At 38.1% G+C, this 27,890-nt stretch overlaps 1 protein-coding gene across 1 annotated transcript in view; it reads left to right on the top strand.

The window, feature by feature from the left end:
- Positions 1–27,890, top strand: part of Thsd7a (thrombospondin type 1 domain containing 7A) — a 438,249-nt gene that overhangs the window by 371,921 nt on the left and 38,438 nt on the right. Inside the window, exons 12-15 of the mRNA NM_001191970.2 lie at positions 7,188–7,382; positions 8,666–8,929; positions 25,014–25,192; positions 27,446–27,451. Of these exons, the coding sequence (NP_001178899.2) occupies positions 7,188–7,382; positions 8,666–8,929; positions 25,014–25,192; positions 27,446–27,451 (644 nt within the window). The remainder of the gene's footprint in view (positions 1–7,187; positions 7,383–8,665; positions 8,930–25,013; positions 25,193–27,445; positions 27,452–27,890) is intronic.

Below are 27,890 nucleotides of genomic sequence, written 5' to 3'. Positions count from 1 at the left end.
TTCTATTCTTGAGAGAAAAATCAGAAGACCAAGTCATTCCTTTACCAGGTGAATATATTAGTGAATACTAACCACATTTATGGATAGAGTTAGCACTGGAATTCCACTAAAAATAAAATATATGGCTCATAACAATGATAATTTGGGGCAGCCCAAACCCAAGTCTAGATTTCCTGCAGTCTTCTCCTGGCTGCATGAGCATCACAATTCCTCAGATCTCTCAGCCAATTAATTACCAATTCCTGGGCTCCCTGTGATTAGCCAGGCGTTATCCCTTAACCAGTGGGTAGTTAATAATTACACAGGCACCAAAGGCTTGGTCTTCTAGTGCTTCAAGTTCTCTTCTAGCCACCAGAGCATGTGGTGGCAGGACTACAGAAGGACTAGGTGACATCTTAAGTGATAAAAAACAGAAACGTTGATTGTCTGCCTCTGAACTAGACTATCAAGGCCCTATTGGATACTAGAAAAGAGTGAATCCCCAAGACAGACTGAAGCCATTACTTCAAAGCCATTGAAGAGCTTAGCCCTTGTGAATTAATAAACTGGAGAATGGAAAATTTGAGGAACATTTAAGGTTGATATTCTTTATGGTTGGATAATCTCACAGTGGAGTAATGACATACCTGGAGCCAGAGTTAGCACAGACCAAGGTCCAGGGTCACCACCGGGCTCAGGATACAAAGTCTGGACGTGGCTGAAGGCTCAGCTCACTTAACACTACCTTCCTCCATTTCCCTTGTTAGCAACTGCTTGTCCACATTTACCATTTTTCTAATAGCAGCTCATAACACACAAGTGACATCATCCCATGTCCATAGTTGCTCCTGGATGCTCCCATGTGGCCATGCAATTAGCTAAACCTTCAAACATCTGCATTCCAGTCTAACTGACCTTCGTCTGAGCTACTCTTCTGGAAGCTGACTCTTTTTTCCTAGTAAGAGGTGTGCATATGTCACAGGTATTATGAGCACCAATGACGTGGGGATCATTGGAAACTATTAAAGAGAGACTTTAAGGAGTGTGTTTCTTTTCATTCTGCCAAATTCGTGTCCACAAATTGTGGCTAGGACACATAATTCAGCAAATGTGTCAGTGAAAAGTTCTTTGATACAAAGAAAGGCCAGGATCGTTATATCTACCTAGGAAACAACTGGGGTATTTTTGCATTATTTATAGGCTAAATCTAAGTGCAATTAGGTCTCCTAGTAACAGGCTCCCTACTCCTGCTAAGCTTTTTCCTTTTCCTTTTTAACATGATCTCATTCTCGCCATTGTCATTTGCTTATCAAACTGCAGGAAGATGACTCGTCCAATCAAACTTACCAGCTGAGCATGCTCTGCCGTGAGTGTCACCAGACACAATGGATGAGATAGGACACCTCATGTTCATAGCGCTCGATTTAGTAAATAAGGTCTCAGGGCCCCCTGAACTCTCCGTTACACATAATTCAAAGCTTTCGCTACACCAAGATAGAGATTCTGCTTCCTATAATGAACTGTGTGCACATTTTAGGTCTAGCAATATATTTCACTCTGATTAGCGTGACAGAATGACAGGATGGCCATACACACTGCAGACCAATCCACAGCTCACTTGAAATGCCCACTCCCTACAACCTGAGTAAGAGACAATTTTCTACCTTTTCAACAAAAATGAAGATGAGGAGTCACTTTTTGTGTTGTTAGATTTACTGGCCCTAAGGTCTGTTATTAACTTCAGACTGATGCCCATATCCACATGTATCTGTCTCCATCTGCTGTCAACTCAACAATGCTAGGCCTCGAACCTTTAACATTTTCATATTTAAACCACAGCTCATGGGGCTGAGGGTTCATCGGTTAAAAGCATAGCCTGGATTGGGAGTTTTATTGTTGTTTGGGGGTTTTGTGTTTGTTTAAATTTGGGAGATGCTTTAAAAAGCCATGAAAATGGGAAGACTGACGTGAGTATTCACAGTGTGCCTATCATTTATTCAGCATTAAAGGTTTTTGGCACGGTGCCATCTTGGTCATCTGTCTCTCCCTTCATTGTGTGAAGAATTTTCCTGAAGCATTTCAGAGCAATCCCTAGATAAGAAATTTATTTCCCACAGACACTCCATCCTTTTATAATGTGAAAATGAGACTTTTATACCAAATATAATTAATCATAATTTAATGATATCTAATCTTTAGCCCATGCCCAATTTTCTCCTATTACAGCAAAATGTTTACACTCACAGGCTGGGAAGACGTCTCAGTACCTAAGTCACTTCCACACATGCACAGGACCTGAATGCTTATACACTGAGAGGGGAGGCAGAAACAGGAAAACCCAGGGAAGCGTATAGGCCAATTAGGCACATACATATATCTATGAAGAAATATAAATCTAACTGGGTTTCAAGCAAGATGGACTATAAGGACCAACCTGAAGGTGTTTTCTGAACTCTACATGGACGTCACGTATACATGCCTGCATTCACAAACATCAGCATTCTCACAGACACACACATACACACACACATACACACACACACACTCACATCATATACATACTTAAAAATGTCTATATACTATCTTATCAAATCACTACCCCTAAGGTCTACAAATTGTCTTTAGTTAGTAGGTATTTATAAATTACTTTGATCTAGTCCTTCTTTGAGCTGTTTTCCTTAGAGCATTTATTTGCTGAAGAAGCTGGATTTCTTACCTTTATATTTCCTGAGTCTTGATGGACTAAACTTGCCTAAGGGTATTCATCTTCAGTGCACAGTTAATCACACTCGCCTCTCTCATGCTTTTAGCCAGCGACAGCCATTTTATCCTATAGTACATAAAACTTGCTGTGATATCTAATCTTTATATTTCATAATGAAATAAGTATATATGGTCACCATACCGTTAACTCTAGGGTTTTCCTTTAAAATAACTTTTGTAACAGTTGCTAGTGTCACCGAGAACCTTTCCCTAGGATAGCATTGTTCTGATTCTTCTTTTATTAAGGCCGCTACACAAAGAAGAACTTGCATAGTCATTATACAGGCGAATAGATGCTAATACAGTCACTATTGCTTGAGCATGTGTAGCTTTCTGACATGCCAGGAATCCATGCTTGGTATGACCCATTTATGCTAAAATTAAAAACCACCCTGTTTTCAGTGGCTCACAAATGACTTTTAAAGTTTACAAAGCTGAGAGACCAGATGGCTCCCTTTCCAAACATTTATATTTTCCTCACCCAGTAGCAGGAAGTTCATTTTAGATTGCATTCCTATGTTTGAATTGTTGTGTTTCCTCTATGAGAGAATACAAACAAGCTATGATGTATGATAAAGTTTCAATATATTTTGCAAACGGTGTTCTTGCTCTTGTTTGGATAACACTGTGTGATTCATTTCAAAAGTACACTGTTGAAAATCTCAGATAAGGAACGTGGACTGCTGAGCAGATTCTGAGAACAGAGAAGGGAATTTTATACACTTGTTTTTCATTTCAACTTACTGAAGCACTAACAAGATTTTTATGCCATGTCTGAGTATGGGGAAAGAATATTTTGATTTTTGTAAGTAGTGTATTTATCAACCATGTTAATATACAGAATTGTATTTATTGGTGGCAGAGTTATTTTAATTTTTTATCTCAAATCACAATGTAATGTTTGAAATGAAATTTACCTGCTGTTCTAACCTATCTCTCTGAAAATGGAGACTCAAACATAAATCTTTTGAAAGGACTGCCTGGTTTGGCCTCAGTGGGAGAAAAGGCGCCTAACCCTGGAGAGACTTGAAGCTCTAGGGAGTGGGGAGGTCTGGTGGGGGGGTGGGGGATAGAATTACATAAAATAATTCTGAAATACAATGAGAAAGAATGAAAGACAGACACACAGAGAGAGGTTAGGGCCCTCATGGAGAACTCAAGGTTCTTTGTTAACTTTCTCAAGGAACTTTAATAACTTTCTCTTTTTATTATTATTATATTATTATTATCATTATTATTACTTTAAATTTTTACAGTCCCATCCTTACCCCCTACTAGTCTACCCTCTGACAGTTCTCATCCCATTCCTCTTTCCCATATCTCCAAGAGAATGCCACCCTTGGCAGGCCTCCTCACTCCCTGAGGCCTCAAGTCTTTCTAGGGTTAGGTGCCTCTTCTCCCACTGAGGCCAGACCAGGCAGTCCTCTCAAAAGTTTTATATTTGAGTTTCCATTTCAGAGAGACACGTAAGATAAGCAGGCAAATTTTTGTTTCATTTCAAAGATCCCACAGATAACATTTTTAGTTCTTAATTTTAGTTACAAACAGTATATCCATCTTCTGAACTCAGAATTCTAATATGGTCATACCTTATGTCCCAAATTAATAATTCTTGGAGGTTCTACAAATCATAGCTAGTAAAATGATTAATAATTTCATTTCTCAAGTCTTCCTTTTAAATATTGGAGCTTACTGAGTTTACGGTGGATAAGTGGTTGGTCCTATGTGCAAAAGTACATAGTTCAGGGGATTGTGAAACCAGAACATTTCACCTGTGGGTACTACAGGTGGCTTTCCTTCAAGACAGATGGATGTTCACTTTGATCCATCCTCATAAAAGTCCCCCATAATACTTTCTCAAAGAACAATAACTCAAGTTTAGAGTTCAGACCCACATTCCAGTGTTTTCCAAAGCTTGATGTAGTGACAGGATGACCAAGTATCAGAGAGGATTCCATCGTACCCACTAGTCTCAGCCAGAACTCTTATGCCTTGAACATCTAGCAGCTTTGAAAAATGGTTATTCCTTGACCCTAGCACAGAGGCCTCTTGGATGAATCCAAGAATCCAGATCCTGAGTAACATTCCAAGGGCTTCTGCTGCAGGAAATATTATATTACCTCCAAATTCAGTAGCTTTCATCCAGCCAGAAGCTTGATATCAGAGCTGCATAGGACCTTGTCCTTATCCAGTGAAACAAGAGCATCAGAGTTTAGTAAGAAAGCTACATTCCAAAAACAAACCAGCTTCTTGTATTTTACGTCCCAACACATCACTACTTTAGACTTCTGTGATAAACAAGGACCATGTCAGCCTCCCCAGACATGTTGAGAGTGACCTTTGATTGTCACTTGGTTTTCACAGTGCACCACCTCCCCTCCTCTGAACCCCCTCCCATTCCAATGGTTATGGCTTTATAACTTAAGAACCTCTGTTCCTTTTATACAATTGAGCTCTACCAAACTAGAGCATATGAATGAGACTCCATTGGAAGCATAGGAGTCTTGAGAACTGTTCTTGTAGCAGAAAATGAGCATCTATAGATTTGTTCCACATTGTGCTTTCCTTATAGGAAACATTTTCCCTTTCTCCAGCTGTCAGTTACTTCCAGTTACATTCCCATTACACAAGCCGCACTGTTCAGTTGGATTTCAGCTCACAGGTGCAGAGGAGTATGGCCTAACCTTATCTGGGGACTCCTGTATCCAAGCTCTAATTCACGTCAACATGGCGGCCTCTTCCCTTAATTTCATTATGACAGAATTCTGAGGAAGCTGGTAAGCAGGAGCACTTTCAGCCTCCATCATAAACTTGAAAAGGACATATAACTCAGTCTGAACAGGGCTATTTAAGGTAATTTAATGAAGATTTCAATTCAGAACCAAAGGTTAAATGTTTCATTGGCTTCCTTGTTAAATGAACAAATTATTTTTAGAACCTATGGAGTAAATGGTAGAGGGAGAAGGGAGACTGTAAGCAACATGTGATCTTTAAGATCTGTTACATAACTGATGACATTATCTATGTGTGTTTTGTATATGAAAAAACTCTTTCTTGTTTTAAATTAACTGCTGGAACAATACTGGAAGGAATCACTATGTGAATCAAGGCTGTTTGATCATCAACAGAGTCCAGATGTAGTCATGGGAATTCTATTAGTGATGGGCTAAATAAAGCTTGTTAAAACTTTCCAATCTTAATTTTAAATCCAGAGTCAACATTTTTGCAATATGAAGAACTTGAGGTCAGAAGTGATTGATTGCTTTGGTACTGTCTCCTATCAGCCACTCAAAAGACAAACCAGTGCACTCGGTGTGAAAGAAAATAGTGCTGTCTGTGCCATTGTGGCTGTACAACAAGTTGAATAAACATACTCTCCCACCACCACTCACTACCCAAAGAGCATCCACTGAGAACTTCATGGACAGAAAAATGTAGATTGGTTTATGTCCTAAAACAACATTGGAGACATCTTATTTAATTCAAGCATCGTGGCAAATATTGTATGTTCAACATAAACAATAACTCCTCTACTAAGATTAATCTCTAAATCTAACCCATATGTGAAATAAATTAAATAATTCATAGAATCTAGTGAAATGTCACTAAGTATATGTATCTATGTATATGCTTCTGTTCTGCTGTGTGTATGTGTGTGTGTGTGTGTGTGTATGTTGTGTCCGTGTGTATATGTAGGTATGGGTGTCTGTGTCTGTGGGTGTGTGGTGTGAGTATGTACATCTGTATGTGTGTGTGTGTCTTTGTCTGTGGGTGTGGTGTGTGTATGTGTATCTGTGTGTCTGTTGTGTATATTTATCAGTGTGGGGGTGTGGTAGCATATTTTCCTATGTCAAAGCAGCTAGTGAAGGCTATGTCTTATTTAAAGAAAATATAAAGTTTGGGAGATGGCTCAGAGAGTAAAGTACTTGCTGCACGACCATGCAAATCTAAGTTTCATTCCCAATACCCACATAAAAAGCAGGGTGCAGCAGAAGGTGACTATAATCCCAGCACTAGGCAGGAAAAGCCAGAGGATGCTAGTGGCTTATAAGCTAGCCAATTTTGACCATGGTTAAGCCTTAGCCTCTGTGAGAGACCCTGTCTCAAAAATAAGGAGAAGGAGATAGAAGAAAGTACTCAGTGTCAGAATTTGGCCTCCAATTGTGCACTCACAGTACACACACACACACACACACACACACACACACACACACACACACACACGAGAGAGAGAGAGAGAGACAGAGACAGAGACAGAGAGAGACAGAGACAGAGACAGAGAGAGAGAGAGAGAGAGAGAGAGAGTCCTGTGTCTACTGTGATTCTTAGAAGTACTCTAACCATATTTCTATAGTAAACTGGGAATTAGAAGAGAATTTCGCACTCTGTGAAAATGCTATTAATTTTTAAATTATGGGGTAATTAGACACATGCTTTTCTTTTAGCCATTACTTGTCGAAAGCAAGATGGAGGGCAGGCTAGCATCCAGGAGTGCCTCCAGTATGCAGGCCCTGTGCCAGCCCTGACCCAGGCTTGCCAGATCCCCTGCCAAGATGACTGTCAATTTACCAGCTGGTCCAAGTTTTCTTCATGCAACGGAGACTGCGGTGCAGTTAGGACCAGAAAGCGTGCTATTGTTGGTAAGAATAATTGGAAAGCTAAATGTAACTCTTATCATGACAGAAAAATGCAATAAAACTCAAATCGAGAGCATTCTGTGAGTATATTTGAAAGTCCTTATTGTTACTACAATTACACTGAATGTTTCAGTAGATTCAGGTATGTATTTTAGTGCAAGGTAACAGTGATAGAAGCATATTATTTCAGAAGAAAGAAAATGCAACTTATTCCCAATGGAACAAATAATAAAAGATTTTAGTTGTTCTCTTTAAGCATGCACCATTTGGGCCTTGCCCAGGAAGTTTGTATTGTCAAAAGCAAAGAGTAGAGGCTACCCCTTTAACAAATCAGCCTGTTCTTATGATAACAACCTTAGCTCATAGCTCATCTACTACAGAAATGGAGAAATGGAGCATTAATTATATATATGAAACGTGCATTCAAACACAAAGTCACAATTGCTTTAATGGTTTAGAATACACTGTAGCAGGATGCAATTGAACACATTGTGAGGGGAAGGAAACAAAATATTGATGATTTTATATATAAATGGAAGATATTATATATGACAAAATTACAATTATATATCATGAATATTTCATATGATATTACTAGCATAATTAAATATATAATTTTAAAGTACATATGTAACTTATATATGAGGATCTTTTAAGAGAGAATTTCTTTTGATTCAAAACATTTCACAAGTTTTATTCTGATACCCAAATCTCCTTTTGAGTACTACTTCTTTGTACTCTACTTCTCTTGTTCGTACTTGTCATCAAGTTTGTTGAAATAACTACTCTTCAGAAAGTTTGCAAGATTCAAAGTAACATGCCAAGAAATTAATCCTAAATCTCCAATTCTGAATTATAATCCCATGAAACTCTGCCAGCTCTTTGCAGTCAGCAGTACAGAATATAATCCAGTGAAGTTTGTATCTCCCTGCATCTCACATTTTTGCATATATTAAAAACAAGAGGTTAGTGCAGTTGCCACGAACTCCTGAGTCAGGGCAATCACGAGGATTTCAGCATTTCAGAGTGTCAAAAGCAACTGCAATTCTTTATGCAAAGCTGACTATTTTTAAATGAGAAAATAAGAAAAGTTTCACTGTGCAAGGCACAAAGCACCGAATATCAGCAAAAAATTTATTTAGAAAGCACTTAGAAATGAAAAGATATCACTTATTTATAGGACTACTGAATAAAATCAAAAGCAAAGAAAGGGACTATATGAATGGGAAAAATCTAAGGATGCTAGAAATTAATAACGTATTTTCCAACATAATTCTCTCCCACAGGAAAAAGTAAAAAGAAAGAAAAATGTAAAAACTCCCATCTGTACCCTCTGATCGAGACCCAGTATTGTCCTTGTGACAAATACAATGCACAGCCAGTGGGGAACTGGTCAGACTGCATTTTGCCGGAAGGGAAGGCTGAGGTGTTGTTGGGAGTGAAGGTACAAGGCGACAACAAGGAATGTGGACAAGGATACCGTTACCAGGCGATGGCGTGCTACGATCAAAATGGCAGACTTGTTGAAACATCGCGATGCAACAGCCATGGTAACCCAATATCCCTGAAGTGTTCGCATTGCTCTTTGTTAGTGGAGGTAAAATAAATATGCCTGTATCATAGAGAATATAGGAAAGTTTGCAGAAGTGTCTTCTAAGTAGATTAATGTGCCCCCCCCAGTCCACCCTCTACATAACAGGACATAAGACAGTGTAGTGACTCAGAGTTAGCAGATGAGTCCTAAATTGTTCAGAAGACATGTGGTAGAGCCCATATTCTCACACAAGAAGGCAAGCATAGTTAAAGAGTATTCTCTCGGGACATATCAAGGCTCTGTTCATTCAACAGACTCAAGAACCCCCAACTAGTATGTGAACAGAAAGGGACTGAAAATATGTAAGTTTCGAATACAAACAGCAGCTTGAAGTTTTAAATGAGGGAGACTTTAACAACCCAACTGGCAAACTTTGCAATACGCCCAGAATGGCATTAAAGTAGACGAACGGAAAGACAAAACTCTCAAACATCTGTTCATAGTCCAGGAGAGACTGGGGGGACAGCAAAAATTGCTTCTAGGAAACCCTTTTCTTTTGTATACTAAACCTCAGGGACAATAATTTAGTTGTCGAAAGTAGGTACTTAGTGACTACTGGGAGCCAGTGTATACAATGAATCCTTAAGTTTTGATCTGAATGTACCAGTACCAATATATCACTACCATTCTTAAACTTTAATATATCTGGTTTTTAATGCAATGAGGTCATTTTATAGTGTGTTAGCCTGCATTCCAGATGGAATTTTTTTTCTTTGCAAAATTTAGACAGTGGTATCCCACCTTGTTATAGAAATGACCAAAAATTCTTTTGGGAAAAATTAAATTGCTAGGAGCAACTCCACAGCAGTTACCCTCCAACCTTGCTGAAATAACTTCTGCCATTGAGACAAGGCGAGGCCAGTTTTTGTATATGGTCCAGAAGACAATGCAAGCTAATAGTACCATTTCACATTTATAAACTCTCAAAGCACCATGCCAACATATTTCTTACTTTCCCTTAAGCTTTCCCCAACAGAGGAGCTCCTTAAAACTTTGCTCTTTATTTTAACATTGTCTCATAGTTCTGTTTTTTCAAATCCCAAATAATCCTCAAGCCTGAAACTATAGATAAATCACTCAGATTAGAATATGAGTTCATCGCTACATGGAATATTTCTGCATTTTGAGTAATCACTGTTAAGAAAAGAAAGTTTAAACTCTGAAAATATCTGTAAGACCAACAAAATTTTATACACAGCATTAAATAATAAGGTATTAAAAGTAGAGAAGCCTTTCTTATTTTAAAATGATAATGTATAAAATTTTGATTGTTATTCAATATGAAAGTGAAGATCATTTAAGTTGATTTTCTATTGGACTGCATTATTTGTTCACATTTAATTTGTTATGTGTAGTGATATACTGAGATAATAATTTGCTTTGAACATTACCCTGAGCTTTCAGAATGCCTTTCATATAGTTCCGCTTTTACTCTGAACTACTACTTAGAAGCATGAGAACTTTAGCAATTATATTTTGGGACTGGAAAGAAAAGTGAGTTTTCTGAGGTGATAGAGATCATATACAGGACTTTGTGTTTACAAGGTAAGTGTTTTACCACTGAGCTGCATACAATTCCAGTGCCTAGAAAACAAGTTTTGTCTATCACAATTTGCTATCTAATAAAAGTAACTAAGCCACATAATTAAAAGATGTAAAACAGAAATGTCACTGAAATTATCCAAAGGCAGATGTCTTACCTTAGTATGATCAAGTTGAAGCCTGGGGAATACAGCATTTCCAGGAAAATTACAAATAGCAAACAGATGCCATGAGGAGTTCGAATGAAGCTTAGAAAAGTCTTCACCAAGAAAACCATTCCTTCTGTATTCTTCTGTGACTCTGTCACCTTTAACGATGACAGTGCCCCGTCTTAATCCTCATTTTCTTCAAACTCTTGTCATTTGTGATAGGGCATCCGGTGAGTTTTTTTAATATTTACGAACACCCGCTCTGAGGAAAGGCTAAGGACATTTTATCCGGTTGGACAGATTTCTGTTTTCCAATCATTTGTCTTTGTTCTATTCCATCAGTTTGATAGTTTGTGGATTGTCAAAGTCATCTACATAGTTCTAGGCCTGCTCTGCATTACTCTTTGCCATCCCACAGCCAAATCCACTTCCTAGATGGATCATTGATGAGGAGTTTTATGTGGCTTAGAGAAAAACTATCTTCCTGCTTCAATTTAAGCATAATGTTGACCCCTATTGTATGAAGTCAATGAGTTAATCTCTTATTCAATTCTTACTTGCCTTGGGGCAGTTCTCTCTAACCCTTGCTGTCCATCCTCTGTGGCTTGTGTTATCAGTAATTACAGTGTTATGCAATTCGACTTTCCCCAGTTCAATTAGATGTTAGTTTAGACTATTTTCCAAGTGGCCAACCCTTTTTAATTTCAACTTGGAGCACAATTTTATTACTGCAGCTTAGGCTTCCTTATGATGATAGACTCCAGAATGAGAAAAGCTACAATTATAATCCTATCATCAGATCTGAATTTTTTTTGTCTTTTAATAAGATCAGATCTCGTTGTGTAGTTTAAGATTACATAAACTTCTGTTCTTTCCATTGTAAAACTTAAAACAATTGTTAGTTCACCTTAATATTCTAAAGAATCGTATAGGTAACGTGACTAGGGCAAGATATACATACAAGATTTCATTCAAGTAAACATGAGAAGTAAACATGATAAAACTTTATCACGCAACTTCTAAACTGACTCAGCATTCTAAAATCCCTCATACTTTTCTTCAGTTGGTATTTATAAGGTATGTATCACTCTATAAATATACCATATAGTTTGCCTAGTATATTCATTTTATGTGTTTTCATCTACCATGCATAGAGATTTGCTAGAACATGTTAAGACTCCTGTAGTCACTGATACATTCTTAGTTTCTGGAAGAGCTGATTCACAGTAGACATTTAGATAATGTATAAATGAATGAAATACTAGAAGGAAGTTTTCAATGTGGAAAGGGCCAATTCCTGTGCTCTTAGAGTTGATCAGGAGCACTTTAGCACTTTCTTTTCATCTACCCACACAGCATATTTCTGGGAGACAAGCAAATGGATACTTGAAATTTGCTATGATCCTTAGAATAAATGACAGCTACACGTGCTGCAAAATGTCTGTATAATTACGACCAAAGGTCCAAGTTCCAAAATGTCTATTACGTGGGGGAAAAAAAATAATAGCCACAGGGCAATGCTGTTCAATTATATCAATAATACCCATATAATAAAAAGGTCTTTCATTGTTAAAATTCCCTGTTCAAAATAGCCTGATTAGATAACAGCTCAAGTTTTGATTCCTATTAGTAATCACGATGTCGTGAATTTTCCGATTGTGTTTCCAAATTTAATTGAGAATTTGAAATATTGGACTCTTTGAAAATAAGGAGTAATTATTCCATTGTTTTCCCTGAAAGATGTGTTTTATCAGTAGAGAGGTAATGTAAAAGGGCAACCAACAGATTGCAAAAACATCTTTACCAATCTTATATCCAAAAGAGAACTAACACCCAATAGATATAAAGAACTCAAGAAGTTAGACTTCAGAGAATCAAATAACCCTATTTAAAAAAAAACAGGGTACAGAGCTAAACAGAAAATTCTCAACTGAGGATTATTGAATGGTCACAAAGCACCTAAAAACATATTGAAGAGCCTTAGTCATCAGGGAAATGCAAATCAAAACAACCCTGAAATTCCACCTCACACCAGTCAGAATGGTTAAGATAAAAAACTCAGGTGACAGCAAATGCTAGCAAGGATGTGGAGAAAAAGAAACACTCCTCCATTGTTGGTGGGATTACAAGCTGGTACAACCACTCTGGAAATCACTCTGGCAGTTCCTCAGATAATTGGACATAGTACTTCCTGAGGACTCAGCTATACTCCTCCTGGACATACACCCAAAGGATATTCCAACATGTAACAAGGACACATGCTCCACTATGTTCATAACAGCCTTATTTATAATAGCCAGAAGCTGGCAAGAACCCTGATGTCCTTCAATAGAGGAAGGGATCCAGAAATGTGTTACATTTATACAATAGAGTGCTACTCAGCTATTAAAAACCATAACTTCATGAAATTTGCAGGCAAATTGATAGAACTAGAAAATATCCTGAGTGAGGTAACCCAATCACAGAAGAACACACATGGTATGCACTCACTGATAAGTGGATATTAGCCTAAAGGCTCAGAATACTCAAGCTACAATTCACAGACCATATGAAGCTCAAGAAGAAGACCAAAGTGTGGATGCTTCAGTCCTTCTTAGAAGAGGGGGGACAAAGTACTCACAGGAGGTAGAGGGTGGGAGGGACTTGGGAGGAAGAGAGGATGGGGAGGGAGATAAAAGGGAGACAGGATCAAGTATGGGAGGAGACAGGATGGTATACATAGGGTCAGGAATTTGAACAGACTTATGTAGCAATGGGAGATGGGGAACTGGGAATAGCCACCAGCAAGTCTCAAATGCCAGGAAAACAAGAGGCTCCCTTGACCCAACATGGATGACATTAGCTAAAATGCCCAACAAAGGGGAGGGAAAACCTGTAGAGACCATATCCAGAGGTTAGGCAAGGCCCCCACGGGGAGATGGACCTACTCCATCACCTCCAAGTTTTTAACCCAGTTAAAAATTGCTCCTGTCTAAAGGAAATACAGAGATAAAGTGGGGAGCAGAGACCGAAGGAAAGGCCATCCAGCGACTGCCCCACCTTGGGATACAACCCATATACAGACACTAAACCCAGACACTATTGTGGATGCCAAGAAGTGCTTGCTGACAGGAGCCAGATATAGCTGTTTCCTGAGCTTGCTGATATAGCCTGACAAATACAGAGGTGGATGCTCATAGCCAACCATTGCACTGAGCCTGGAGACCCCAGTGGAGGAGTTAGAGAAAGGACTGAAGGAACTGAAGGGATTTGAAATCCCATAGAAAGAACAATATCAACCAATCAGACCTCCTTCCACCAGAGCACCCAGGTACTAAGCCACCAAACAAAGAATACACATAGAGGGACCCATGACTCCAGCTACCTATGTAATAAAGGATGGCCTTGTTTGTCATCAATGGGAGGAGAGGCCTTTGGTCTTGTGAAGGCTCAACGCACCAGTATAGCATTATGCCAGAGCAGGGAGGCGGGAGTGGGTAGGTGGGTGGGAGGGCACCCTCATAGAAGCATGGGGAGGGAGGATGGGATAGGAGTTTCCGGAGGGGAAACCAACTGGGAAAAGGGATAACATTTAAAAAGTAAATAAATTGCCCAATACAAAATAAAATACTAGCTATTACAGTCTTTGCGTTTCCAATTCATATCATTCCTTCTAGACAATTCTCTTTAAATTTTCTCAAGAAAATTTATTTACTATTTTGAATAGGCAGTGCCTACTGCCTAAAGTTGAATTCAATTATAATGATAAATCATTGTTAATAGCAAGTAAACAATTGGGTTACTTTTTCCCTGAGTCTCATTGCTAAGAATGTGGCTTAACATAAACTACAGCCATTGAAAATATCAAAGAGTTGCAATACAGACAGACCAGGAGGAAACTAAATAACTTAGTATTATGTTAAATTATTTGTTAATGTTTCCCTAAAGGGTCAGATAACAGATATTTTAAAATTTGTGACTCATAGTCATTCTTACAACTTGTACATTTGTAGAAAGAAAGGGGCTACAAACAAACTATGTGCCCCTGGACATAGTTGTGTTCCAGCAATACTTCATTTATAAAAATAGGGTAGCAGATGTCCTGTTATTTGAATGCTGATCTAAATCTTAGCTATACAAAAAGTGGTTCAGGGAAGATGGAGAAACTGTTGTAACAATAGAAATATACTTCCCTGAAAATGTGTAGAGGCAGAATCTGCATTTCAACCAGATCACAGGTAGCCTTTGCTAAACAGTCATAGACTTAGGAGTACTGCCCTGCATCAAGTGTGTCTCAGAGTGCTGAGGATAGAAAGGAATCAGGAGCTATCAGAAAGAAACTACCCTCCAGAACCTTACGTGGGTGCTCTGTCGGCGGCAAGACAGTTTACAACTCCACACCTGCATACATTAATAATCAGTCATGGGAAGTTTCGATGGGTATGACAGTGGGCCTGGTAAGGGCAGGCTCTTCAACCCACTGAGCCATCTGCTGGCCCCTTAATGAACTTTCATCGATAAAACCAGTCCAAATTGTATGTCCCAATACACCATTAGCATTTTACCATGACATTTTTCATGCATAAAGAAGAAAACTCTTAAAATCATAAAAATAACATATGCCTATATATCCATCAAAATGTACAATATATCTATCAAGGCATTGAAAGGATACATCATTTTCAGCTCTGCTGGAGCAGTGAGTTTTGCTCCAAGTTATATGCTGTTCTTTTTGTAAACAGAGCACAAACTACCTTAAAGGTGCTGGTCACATTTTAGTTGGTCAATTCAATAGTCAAGACCCAGTGCCTCCCTAACCTTCCATTGCTGTGTGACATCACACAGGCATTCAGATAGCTTGTATGTTTTGTAGATTGCATTGTATACTTTCATTTCATTTGTTTATTTGTTTATTAGACTTGCTTTCTGGTACATCAAAGCTAAGGCTTTGAATCGTTCCTCTACAAGCTTCATTAGCGTGATGTTAATTTCATCTTATCATTAATTTTTGAAAGAGGGCAATTTGTATTATATCATTCCTGCTTTCTCTCTTTGATTACTATGTTAACAAATGATGCTAACACAGAAGGGACTACGCAGCATCAAATGGCTTTAATAGTTGATTTCACAAGCTCCTATGGGATTCACAGCATACCCATTCAAGTTTGATATTTTGCCAAAAGTGACACTACAAAGTTATTCATACAGAATTTGCCCAATAAATAAATATTTAAGAAAAGTAAATCCTTAAAATTTATAAGTGAAACCAATTTAATATTAATTCAAGGTATTTTATAATGCACAAATACCAAAATTTGGATAAATAGGATTTTAGTATGTTAATAAGTGACTCATATTATGTTATACCCTTGTGATACCTCATATTTGTCATTATTGCTAATGCCCTAAACACCCCCATTTCATCAGCCTCCTTCAGCCTTAATACTGAAATGATTTCGAACCTGATGCAGGTTTCATGGCTGAAGCAAAGGACTGTCAACACCAGACAGTGTCTTCTTGGTCAGGATCTCAAGATCAGGATCTCAAGATTCAAGTGTGATGCTGCTTATTATTAAAATATGTGGGGACAGTAAGATTATCAGCAAAACTTAGAAGAGAAAAACATGTCAGATGAAGAAAACGTTAGAATACCCAAATTACATAGATTCCAGTCTGAGAGTTTGTGTGTTACTAATGACTCAAACTCAAAACATAAAAAGTAAGTAGAATAGATTTCTCAGGTAGTACACGTGAACACTCGACACCACAGAACTGAAATGTCTTACTTTCCTGATGGGATTCTAAGGAGGACATAGGTTTAATACTAGAGGTTACTTAGAAACAACATTGAGGAAGAAACTGGCATGGCATGATGGATATATGTCGCCCAGGAAGAGCATGTTTCAGTAAATCAAGCAGAAAAGGCAGTGAAGAGAGTTTTATAAAACAAACTGCTGCACTGGAGTTCTAATATTTCCAAAAGCCTTTTCATCTCTGGGAACTTATTTAACCCTTTTCAGAATTTTTAATTTCTCATTTGACACAGTACACAAACAGTATTGCTTTTATGCAGGCACTCGAAAGTACACATCTGCCTCTCTCCTGGGATAAAACGATTCAAAATTGAAGGGTCAGAGAAACAGGGAATCCCAGGGGACACCCAGCACAAAGAAATAGCAATGGTACAGATGCTAATTTAAGCTCGACATGGACTCAGCTCTGTACTCTCAGGGTTCCCTGTAGCCCTCTCATGGACAAGACACTTGGGAAATTCCCCACTGCTACAGACAAGAAAGCAACCATACGTGCTCTTTTGTGTATATATGCTTGTTTCTAATGCCATGATGAAACTCATGACCAAATCAACCTGGGGAGAAAAGGGTTAATAGCTTATGTTTCACATCACAGTCCATCATCAAAGGAAATCATCAGGACAAGGACTCAAGCAGGTCAGGGACCCAGGGACCCGAGCCAGGAGCTGACTTAGAGGCTATGGAGGAGTACTGCATACTGGCTTGTTCCTCATGGTTTACTAGTCTGCATTTTTTTATAGAACCCAATGCCACCAACCCAGGGATGGCACTACCTACAATAGGCTGGACCCTCCTCCATCAAGCACTAATTAAGAAACTACAGCATCATTTCTTGATAGCTTTGAGGGTAGAACAACGTTTACACAGGTGTCACTTAAGACCATTGGAAAACACAGATGTTTAAGTTATGATTCATAATAGCAAAATTACAGTTATGAAGTAGCCACAGAATAATTTTATGGGTGGGGTCACCCCAACATGAAGAACTGTCTGAAAAGCTCACAACATTGGGAAAGTTGAAAGCCACTGCCTCACAGACTTACTTACAGCCTGATCTAGTAGAGACATTTTCTCATTTGAGGCTCTTTTTTCTCTGCTGACTCCAGAACGTGCCTGACATAAAAGTAGCCAGCAGATCATATCACCACACCTCAACTCATCTCTCTGCTTGAAAATTAAGGTTCTTAAAATGCTTCCACAGAGTTCCTCAGGCTACGATGTCCAGTGTAATCTTTAATGACCTCTGCATGGTCAAATTTGCTTTCTACTTTTGAGATGAGCAGGTTGCACTGCTTAGAATAAATTCAACAGTCTAGAACAATTCACTCTGCTGAATAATAAACAAAGACTACAGAAACTGTCTACTGGTGCTTTCTGCCTTTGAATCTTAATCTTCTTTCTGTTAACCCTTGAACTCTCCTTGCTTCTAATGTCATTGAAAGGGAGCAAATGGACTGTCTATGAGCTATATCTAGTGAAAATATGAATGACATCCATGTTAACTTATGTGTTTATTTACTTGTTTGTTTACTGTGTGTATGTGGAGGGGAAGACGCACCTAAACATGAATGGAGGTCAAAGGATAACCATAAGAGTGGGTTCTCTTTTCCATCATGTGGGTTGGAAGTTAGGTCTTCAAGCTTGGAGGCAAGTACTGCATCCTGTTGGGCCATCACCCTGCCCCATAGGAGCTTTTTTATATAACTACAAAACTGTTCAGTACTTATTATGTTATATAGCAACTGTGAAACATATAGAATTCTTTATATGAGTCTGTATAGATGTCTACTTTGTTTGTACATGGATATACGTAAACAAATCTGGATATTTTCTTTATTGAGTAGACATGGCATAAAAGTAACATAACAAACGCTTCAGCTCTTCCGATGATGCTGAAATTTTCCACACTGTGCGTAAGGCACAGTAAATATGGAAAGCTATACCTACAAATGTATCTAAAGCAAACAAATTAAATCGAAATGGCATTTCATTATATTTACCTACTTGCATCACTATGATAACTAATTGCTCAATGTTCATTGAGCTTCAGGAGAACATTGAAATATTGAAGTATAGATAGATAGATAGATAGATAGATAGATAGATAGATAGATAGATAGATATAGTGTTTTATTTTCTATAATTTATCAAATTACCAGTTTTAAATATGTAATTTACAAAATAATATTTTCAGGTTTTTTCATTCCCTGATAAAAGTCTACTTAAATTACCCTGGTTTTGGTTGCAGTCATATATAGTCATATATATGTGTGTATATATATATGACTAATCCAGACATTTCAGAGACTGCGCTGGAGTGACTCATTCACAGAGCTATAAATCATACTAACCAATAGGTTCTATGTGCTTTCAGAATGAATTATTTAATCATCTGCAATGCACCTTTCAGGAACATAATTTACTAATTGTGAAGGTTGTTGACAGCCCTTTTATCTGCATGATCATAATTCAAATGAATGAGGTGACTGCATAGGTCTCAAAGGCAGTTTGTCCAGTGGCCACCCCTTGAAGCCTCTCGTAGTTTGTAGGTTTTTTTTCAAGCTGAAGCAGGAGTAACAACATATAAAGGCTTCAAAACATATGATCAGAAGTCTCAGCTTGATTTTCTGAGTATCAGAATTGCTGTTGAATGGCTAAAAGTTTTAACATCCTAAACATTGTCATTTATTTTGCTTTAGCATTCCTCAGAAACCATAAATTGCAATAAGTTTCCAGCAATTTATTTAGCCTTAAAATGCTTGAAATGTTCCATCTCCTGTGATTGTTTGATGTTAATTGCCCTCAAAAATGATCTTAGTAGAAGAGGCAAGGGAATGCTTATCTGGCAGTTCGCTGGCAGCATTAAGGATTTTAATAGTGCTAGAGAAACACAACAGGCAATTATTGAATGTGGCTACACATCGCGAAATAAAAATAAGAGATTGAGAAATAGATGCTGCTGTTGTTCTCTCTTTATCTTATTTTATAATTTGTGTCCTTCAAAAGATTAATAGAGGTTTTTTTTTAAATGTTTTCTGGAATATACTATTGGAAAATCAGACATAAAACTTTTATACCTTCTTCTGTAACATAAAATGAATTAGTCTGAAGACAACCATGTTAAATCTTTATAGAACAAAGGATCTAGGCTTTGAAAGGTTTCTACCCAAAACATTGACAATGCCTCGTTTTTTCCACTCAAACCACAATTAAAATCAACATAAGGTCAATCCCTTCAACTCATTAAAGTAAGAACTACACTTAAAATTTTAGTAAACAGGATTTTTAAGTATCCCTTCAGTTCTTTGTTCCTCATCTCACACCTCCTTCCCTTTCTCCAAGAGTAAGTCCCCACCCTTTAGCCCCATACCACCAGATCTCCCTACTCCCTGGGGCCTCAAGTTTCTCAAGGGTTAGGTGCTTCTTCGCTCACTGAGACCAGACTAGCCAGTACGCTGCAGTATAGGTGTTGAGGGCCTCATATCAGCTGGTATATGCTATCTGGTAAGTGGCTCAGTGTTTGAGATATCTCAGGGGTCCAGGTTAGTTGAGACTGCTGGTTTTCGCATAGGATCTCCCTCTTCCTCAGCTTCTTCCAGCTTTCCAACCGCAGGGGTCCAGGGCTTCTGTCCATTACATGGGTGTAAGTATCTGCATCTGATTCTTTCAGCTGCTTGTTGGGCCTCTTGGAGGGTAGTTATGCTAGGCATCTGTCTGTGGCCTTGAAGCTGCATCCCAACTTGGACCTGCCACTGGACTTCCTTTCCCTGCAGTTCATTCAGACAGGAACAACTCTGGGTCAGAGATTTTGACTGTGGAATGGCAACCTCATCCCTCCACTTGATACCCTGTCTTTCTACTAGAGGTGGCCACTATGAGTTCACAATCCCCACTGTCATCTAAAGTCTCTACCTTTGAGTCCTGATAATCTTTCACCTCCCAGACCTCTGGTACATGTTAGAGGGTCCCCCCACCTCCTACCTTCCGAAGTTGCCTGTTTCTATTCTTTCTGATGGCCCTCAGGACTTACTCCAGTTCTCCACCCACCGATATGTTCCCTTTTCTCCTCCCTGTCCCCTCTCCTACCCAAGTCCCTTCCTTCTTCTCCTCCCCTTCCCATTATTGTTTTCTTCTCCCCCACAAGTGGGATTCAGGCATCCTCACTTGGGCCCTTCATTTTGTTAAACCTTCTTCAGTTCTGTGGACTGTGTCCTGGGTATTCTGTACGTTTTTGGCTAATATCCACTTATCAGTGAGTACAAACCACATATGTCCTTTTGGGTCTGAGTTACCTCAGTCAGAATGATATTTTCTAGTTCTATCCATTTGATGGAAAAACTCAGGATGTCCTTGTTCTTAATAGCTGAGTATCATTCCATTGTGTAAATGAACCACAGTTTCTGTATCCATTCTTCCATTGTGGGACATCTGGGTTGTTTCCAGCTTCTGGCTATCACAAATAAGGCTGCTGTGAACATAGTGGAACACGTGCCCCTGTGGCATGGTAGGGCATCTTTTGGGTATATGCCCAAGAGTGGTATTTCTGGGTCTCCAGGTAGAACTATTTTCAATTCTCTGAGGAATATGATTGTATTATTAATTTTTTTCATACTTCACTTACAATAAAGTAATACAATATGTATGCCCCATTACATCTGTTTCTCTCCTATGAGTACATACATCAAAGTGAATACACAACTGACCAAAATACATATTATGAAAAATTCATAGCAAATATATTGATATTACCTTCCTATTTAAAACTACTTCACGCTAACCAACCAATAGTCTAAATAAGTGAGATATAACACATTCCCATGGTAAAATACAATGCATCATTTAAACTAATCTCCAAAAGCGAATAGAATATGCAGAAGGCTCACAATGCAATAGGGAGTAAAAAAGACAATTATAAATGAGCAAACACTACGAGTTAGTTAGCTTTGGTTGCTATGAAAAGGTATCCATGAGGACAAAGGAGGAAGGGTTTTAGAGCTGACAGTGAGTGCCTGTTTAGCTATCTTTCTGGTTTCTGTCCTGTCCTTAAACATAATGTGGCAGAAAGGAAGAGTGGCTTTGTATTCACCTTATTGTAACCCAAAAGGGTCGAAGAGACAGATACAGCAAATACACCCCTCGATGCACCACCTACACCCCAGCTCCAACTTTTTGTCACTTCACACTGTGAATCCTTCACTAGACTGATTCATTGATGACGTTAGAGCTGACTCACTACGATCATTTGTGAATAGTTGGCTCCACTACCCGGAACCAGTACTTCAACCCATGAGGACATTCTGGGGACAATTTATGTCTAAACTGCAATATTGTGTGATTCTGGTCACATAATTCTTAAAAGTAAAAGATTTCTGCATTGTAAGATGTCAATATAGTAAACACGCACTATTTTATTAATAAAATAATAGTTAAATATTTTTAAATAAAATAATAGTTTTACTAATTAAAACAACATTTTTGCTAAATAGAATAGTATTTTAGTTAACAGAGACTGCAATTAAGAATGGCACTCAAATGAGGACTCTAACTCTCAGTTTCATAAATGTCTTTGATGAACTTGCACAAATATAAAATGTTGTGTAGCTGGTATTTGATAAGAGAATGTAAGTACATGGGTACTCCTAACAACATATGAACACTCAGGTACAGAAAGGCATGCTACAACTCTGTCCCTCCTCCAGACTTTATTGGCTTTACCAGGGCCTGACCACAACGTACCTTGTGTCAGTGGTAGACACGGTGAGTGCACACACACCTGAGGAAACCTGAGGAAGCTCAGAAGCTCGGGGGAATGCAGCAGTGTCAACATATCATCAGGAAGCGCATTCTAATTACACTATAGCAACTGGGAAAAGTATGCAAGGAAATTCTGCATCTGACTTCTTCAAGTTATATATACATCTATCACTATTTCAATAATATTTTTAGTTTAAACAAAAGGAGAGGTGAATGAACACAACTCTTAAAAAACCAGACTCCTTTTCAGAAGGTCTGTAGTGGAAGACTATACTTTTGAAAAGTCCTAAACAATGTATGAGGTAATGTTTGAAAGTATTATACAAAATATGGGCAGCATTTTAGTATTTCTTCAACCTAACACAATTTGGAAACAAGGTAACATACTAAACATGACATTTTCATTTAAAGATTATTTGATTTCCTTGTGTTTGAAGATAATCAATAATTATTGCTCACTTTAAAACCTATTTAAGGTATACTAATAAAATATAAATAAATTAACAAAATTAATTTAAGACCTGAAGACTACACAAACACCAAACAGAGTCATTAAAAGAAATTACAGACCCAAATAAATGGAAAGAAATTCCAATTACCTGGACTGTTACCAGGATAAGAAGCTAAAGCTGAACACACTTGAAGTGATTCCCATTGGAATCCCAAATGCCTTTAATTGTAGAAAATGAAGACCTATATTAAAATTCATATGATATTATAAGTGATTCAAAAATAACCAAATCTATATTGAGAAAGAATAAAATTGAAATATTCATGCTTTTTGATTTCAAATTTTTCTCTAAACGTGTCAAGTCAGAGTGGGACTGCTAAGAAGAGAGATAGAGATAAATGGAATGAAAACACAGATTCAGAAATAAGGCTTCCCTAGGGGCAGAAGCTTCCAAGAAATGGGACCAGGATGGCTCAGAAAGCTGATGGCTGACGCCATGTCACTCCATGGCGTTCTGGGTGATGTCAGCGACTGCATGCAAGACATGAGGTTGGGTCCTCTAATCATAAGCAACATATAACCAAAGCCAAAGTTAAAAATTATGGCACTCTCAGAGAAAAATAATATAAACTTTTGTGATTTTGAATTATACAATACTTTCCTAAACAGGAAACCAAAACACGGAGCAATATTAAAATAAAAAGTAGACTTTATCAAGGCACTAATTTAAAAAGATGAACACTGACAAGTCCAGCAAGGATTCAGAGAAGTTAGACCATTCACATACTGCTGCAGAATGTAAAATAGCACAGTTGCTTTTGGTAAGAAGGCTATTTCCTTGAGAAGTTAAATACAGTACATAGAATTCCCATATGAAAGGACTATCCCACTCCTAGGCATATATCTGAAAATAAAAATAAAAACTCTTGTTCACATACACTTGCATGCAAATGTTGAAGGCATTGATGATAGAGTGTAAAGACAAACACGTGTTAGTTAACTGATGAATGGCTAAACAAGTGTGGTATATCCATGGGATGGAATACTATTCAACCTTAAAGAATGAAGTACTGCTCGAAATATCAAACTAAATGAAGCTGAGAAAAATAACAAAACACATAATGGTTCATTGGTATCATTTATATGAAGTATCAGTTAAATGACAACTGAGTCCCATAGTAAATGCATAGCTGGCAATTAAAGAGGAGGTGAAAAATGTATACTGACTGATAATAATATGGACAGTTTCAGAAGAGGAGCTTGTTAAAAATTGATCTAAAATTCTACAATTTAGATTACGGTAACCACACTGTACAACTTAGCAAATATACAAAAATTTCGAATCATGAGCTGATTTTATGTTATATGGTGTTTTTAACTCAAAAGGGTTACAATCTATCTGTCCCTTCATAGACTGTAGAATGATAGTCACTTACATATTAAAGTCTGTGCCACTGATAAAAAAAAATGAGACTGTTATTGACTTCTTTCTAACATAAGTAGTACGGAAAGAGGAAAGCCTCTGACTAGAGTAGTTTTGCATTTTCATCTAGGGATAATTTGATATCATGAAATATTAAGTTAATAGGGAAGAACCAATCAAAGCAAAATTTTCCTACTTCCCAAATCAAACCATTCACTACTCATTTAGCACATGAGCTGATGGAATGAGAAGGCACCATCCCTTTCCCTGTGCTTTTAGACTTGTCTGTTCTCTCTCTGCATTTGTTTCTGCCTAATAACACATTTATAATTCCAAGAGGATCAAATGGACCCAAGATGAGGTGTGATTTTAATAGTTACAGCACCATGGAGACATGAGGTGTTGCTTACATAACACCCTTCAATTTCCCTCTTCAGAACTGATTTTCAAGGAAGCAGGAGGAAAGGTGCCAATTTAAATGGATTTGTTTGAATGTTTATTGAGAAGAACTGACTTTTCTCGAGGAAGAATGCTGCGAGGACTCATATCCCGCCTCTGTGTGGCATTCACACATAAAGTGTCACGCAAATCTGTGTTAGATTTTTAACTGCATTCTGGCAAGTTTGAGACTGGGATGGTTAGCCCCGACAGGCTACTGTCAATTAAACAAGAGCTGTCGCTAAGCAGAGACATTGAGACACTGTGGGCATGAATCCTAAGCAGATCATGGCAGCTACTTAGCGGTTATTTTAACACCGTCCCCGTATAGAGGTGTCATTTTCCTGCAGAATTTAATTTGAGTCCCTAAGGACACAGACATCTCTGTGTTCGCATGCTCCTGTGGACCTTCTAAATGAGCTGGAATGGTGCGAGGGAGTCGGAGAGTGACTTGTAGCAAACTCGCTGCCTGTTTCATTTCCTCTGCTCAGGTTACATAGAAGAAGCCTGCATCATCCCCTGCCCCTCCGACTGCAAGCTCAGTGAATGGTCTAACTGGTCCCGCTGCAGTAAGTCCTGTGGCAGCGGTGTGAAGGTCCGGTCCAAGTGGCTGCGGGAAAAGCCTTATAACGGAGGAAGGCCTTGCCCCAAACTAGACCATGTCAACCAGGTATTGTTACTAACATCAAATGCACTAAGTAAGATTTTGCTCTGATATCCAAGGATGTTTTATTCTGTTATTTCTCAAAAAATGCACAGAATTCAATAAGAGCTCCTGAAAAAGAAATGTGATGGATTCTATTTTCCTAAGACCTGAGTAAATCGCAATAAAATGCAAAATCGCAAATTATGCATACTATCTCTGGATGTTCTGGGCATTCAGGATTCTGCGTGCATCCAGATAGAATACAGTCCCATGCCGGTGAAATGACAGCTAAGTCGTGTGCAATGTCAAGGCATTAATCTGCTGTACAACTGGGTCTAACTACTGTGATGAAATCAGTGCTGTGTGAGTCAGTTTCCCTAGACTCATAGAACGATCTCAATAACCAAGTACTCAAGGGAAAAACAAAGAAATGACATGAATATGCTCTAAAAAAGAGGGGGTGTTATTTTATTCATTTCTATCTAGTTAGTATAAAATAAGAAGTGTAAAGGATGTCTCAAAGTTCATATATATATGTGTGTGTGTGTGTGTATGTGTATGTGTATATGTATATGTATATGTATATGTATGCTAGCAATTCAGTCATTGCCTTCTGTAACATTGGAGCTGTGTTATGTGTTAGAGCTCACATGCATACTTCACTGACTGCTGTCAGTGGTTGTTATTTGTATTCTGCTGGAGATAAAGGATAAAATGGCTAATGACAGAATTGTGATTAACTTAAGTGTAACAGGACAGACAATTGTTATCACAGCTGATCGGCATGTAAATTAGCAAAGAATGGATTTTCCAGAGTGTGTGCAGATGTTATACTTTGAATTTGAGCCATGATCCAATGAGCCGAGTATTTAAATATGCAAAGCTGTTTCATGTGAACATAGCCTCTCACTTTAACCTCTAGTCATGTGGTTATCAGCAGTTTCCTCCTGATTAGGCTACGATTGTTGAGAACAACAGAATCATATCATATAAAAAGGAAACTTTTAAGTAAGTAAATATGAGGACAGTGAAGAATTAAATTACATGGAAAGTACGCTGTCTGGTCTTCTACTAAAGTAGACATTTAGCCAGTGTGGAGAGAATAATATACTCTTCTATCGCCATCTCCTGGCAGTTGGGCATTTTGTATTCATAAACTGCAAGCATTCATTTCCGAAGAAGAAATTCACTTGCAAAGATGTAATCAGGTGAACATGAAACATAATAACGGGAGTAGCATACCTAGGATGACGAGAATGCTTGTCTACAAGTCTGGAAATCTTGAATTTCCAATAACAAATTTAATATTCATAAACTACAACCCATGGTCCTATTAAAGAGGAAGTGTACATATATTCAATATGCCGCATGTGTGCGTGTGTGTGTCTAACCAGTCACTGTGCAATTAAAACATGTCACATTTGCCTGATCACTTTTGTTTCCAAAGACACATGACCCTGTACTAAGCTGCCTGTACTGTATCCTTTCCTTTCAATGTTACATCTCCCAGAAAATCAAGACAGAATTTCATAAGCACACTAATGTATTGGTTTTCAATTCATTGGGGGTGTATCAAAACAGTAATAACTGAAAAGTCAAAGGTAAATCAAGGAAAAAAACAGGTAGTTAGGCATCAAATTTTGAGCAAAATGTTTTACATAAAACTTATGAAGAGGGAGTAAAATACTCAAGAAATTAAAATATTCAAAGTACCGTGTTATTGTTTATAAGTTGTACACCATGCAGATTTTTACTTTAATTAAAATACCTTGGTAAAAAATATAGCAGTTCGTTGAGTTGAAAATCGTCTCTGAAAACGTTTCCTCGCTGAAGTTAAGCCCTCAGGTCCTTATCTCACTAAAAGTATATGAATGGATTAAAGCAGAGTGGTGGACATATGGAACTGTAGGTGGGACAGTTTATAGACAGCAGTCCGTGTTTCCAATGACTCATGAGATAGTTGCAATCACAGTTCAGTTTGCAGTGCCAGGGGCTCTGAGATCCACTCGGGGTTTGAAGTCTTGTCATCGCACACATGCAATCATTCCGGTGGTTGTGTAATGTTTTTCTGCTCGTCTTACGTGAAAGTCAAGAGAAATGGTTGGTTTGCCCTTCCTAAAACCTAAGAAATACATCCTAACCTTTTACTAAATTAATGTTTTAAATAAAAGTCCTTATAACTGAAATGTACACTATAAGCTCTTGTCAAAATAACTAATGTTTTTATATTTCTCTGTTTCTTGCCCTTTACTCTGTTCCCGCCAAACACCACTCCAGGCGCAGGTGAGCGTGCTTATCTTCCACATCTTCAGAGTTCTATTTTTTAAAAAATTATTATTTTCTCCACTAGGTTTTCTTCTGCCTATTTTCTTTTTATTTCCCAGTATAGTTACTATGGTTTCTTAATTGATAGGGCCTGAGGAAAGAGAGTGAGGTGACTAGCCTTCACCTACAGCACTTTAATGAGGCAATGGTACCCTTTATTTATGCTTGAAGGAGAGCAGTACGGTGCACTGAAAATGGATATTTGGAGATGTTGGAATTGTCTATGAAATACTTTGCATTTATCCCCTAACAATGGGGAATGACCATCTATCTCTCAAAGGGTTAGAAATAGAAGCAGGGCCCCTTCAATTTGATTCTTCTATTCCCTGGGACTGGTGTGGTGGTGTTTAGCCATTTGGTTGGTGATAGTCCTGTTTTAACACATCTCCCTAATGGG

This window comes from Rattus norvegicus, chromosome 4 (genome assembly GCF_036323735.1).
Source record: "Rattus norvegicus strain BN/NHsdMcwi chromosome 4, GRCr8, whole genome shotgun sequence".
In the NCBI taxonomy this organism is placed as follows: Eukaryota; Metazoa; Chordata; class Mammalia; order Rodentia; family Muridae; genus Rattus; species Rattus norvegicus.
The sequence above is the reverse complement of the archived record's forward strand: the minus strand, read 5'-3'. Positions and strand labels throughout refer to the sequence as shown.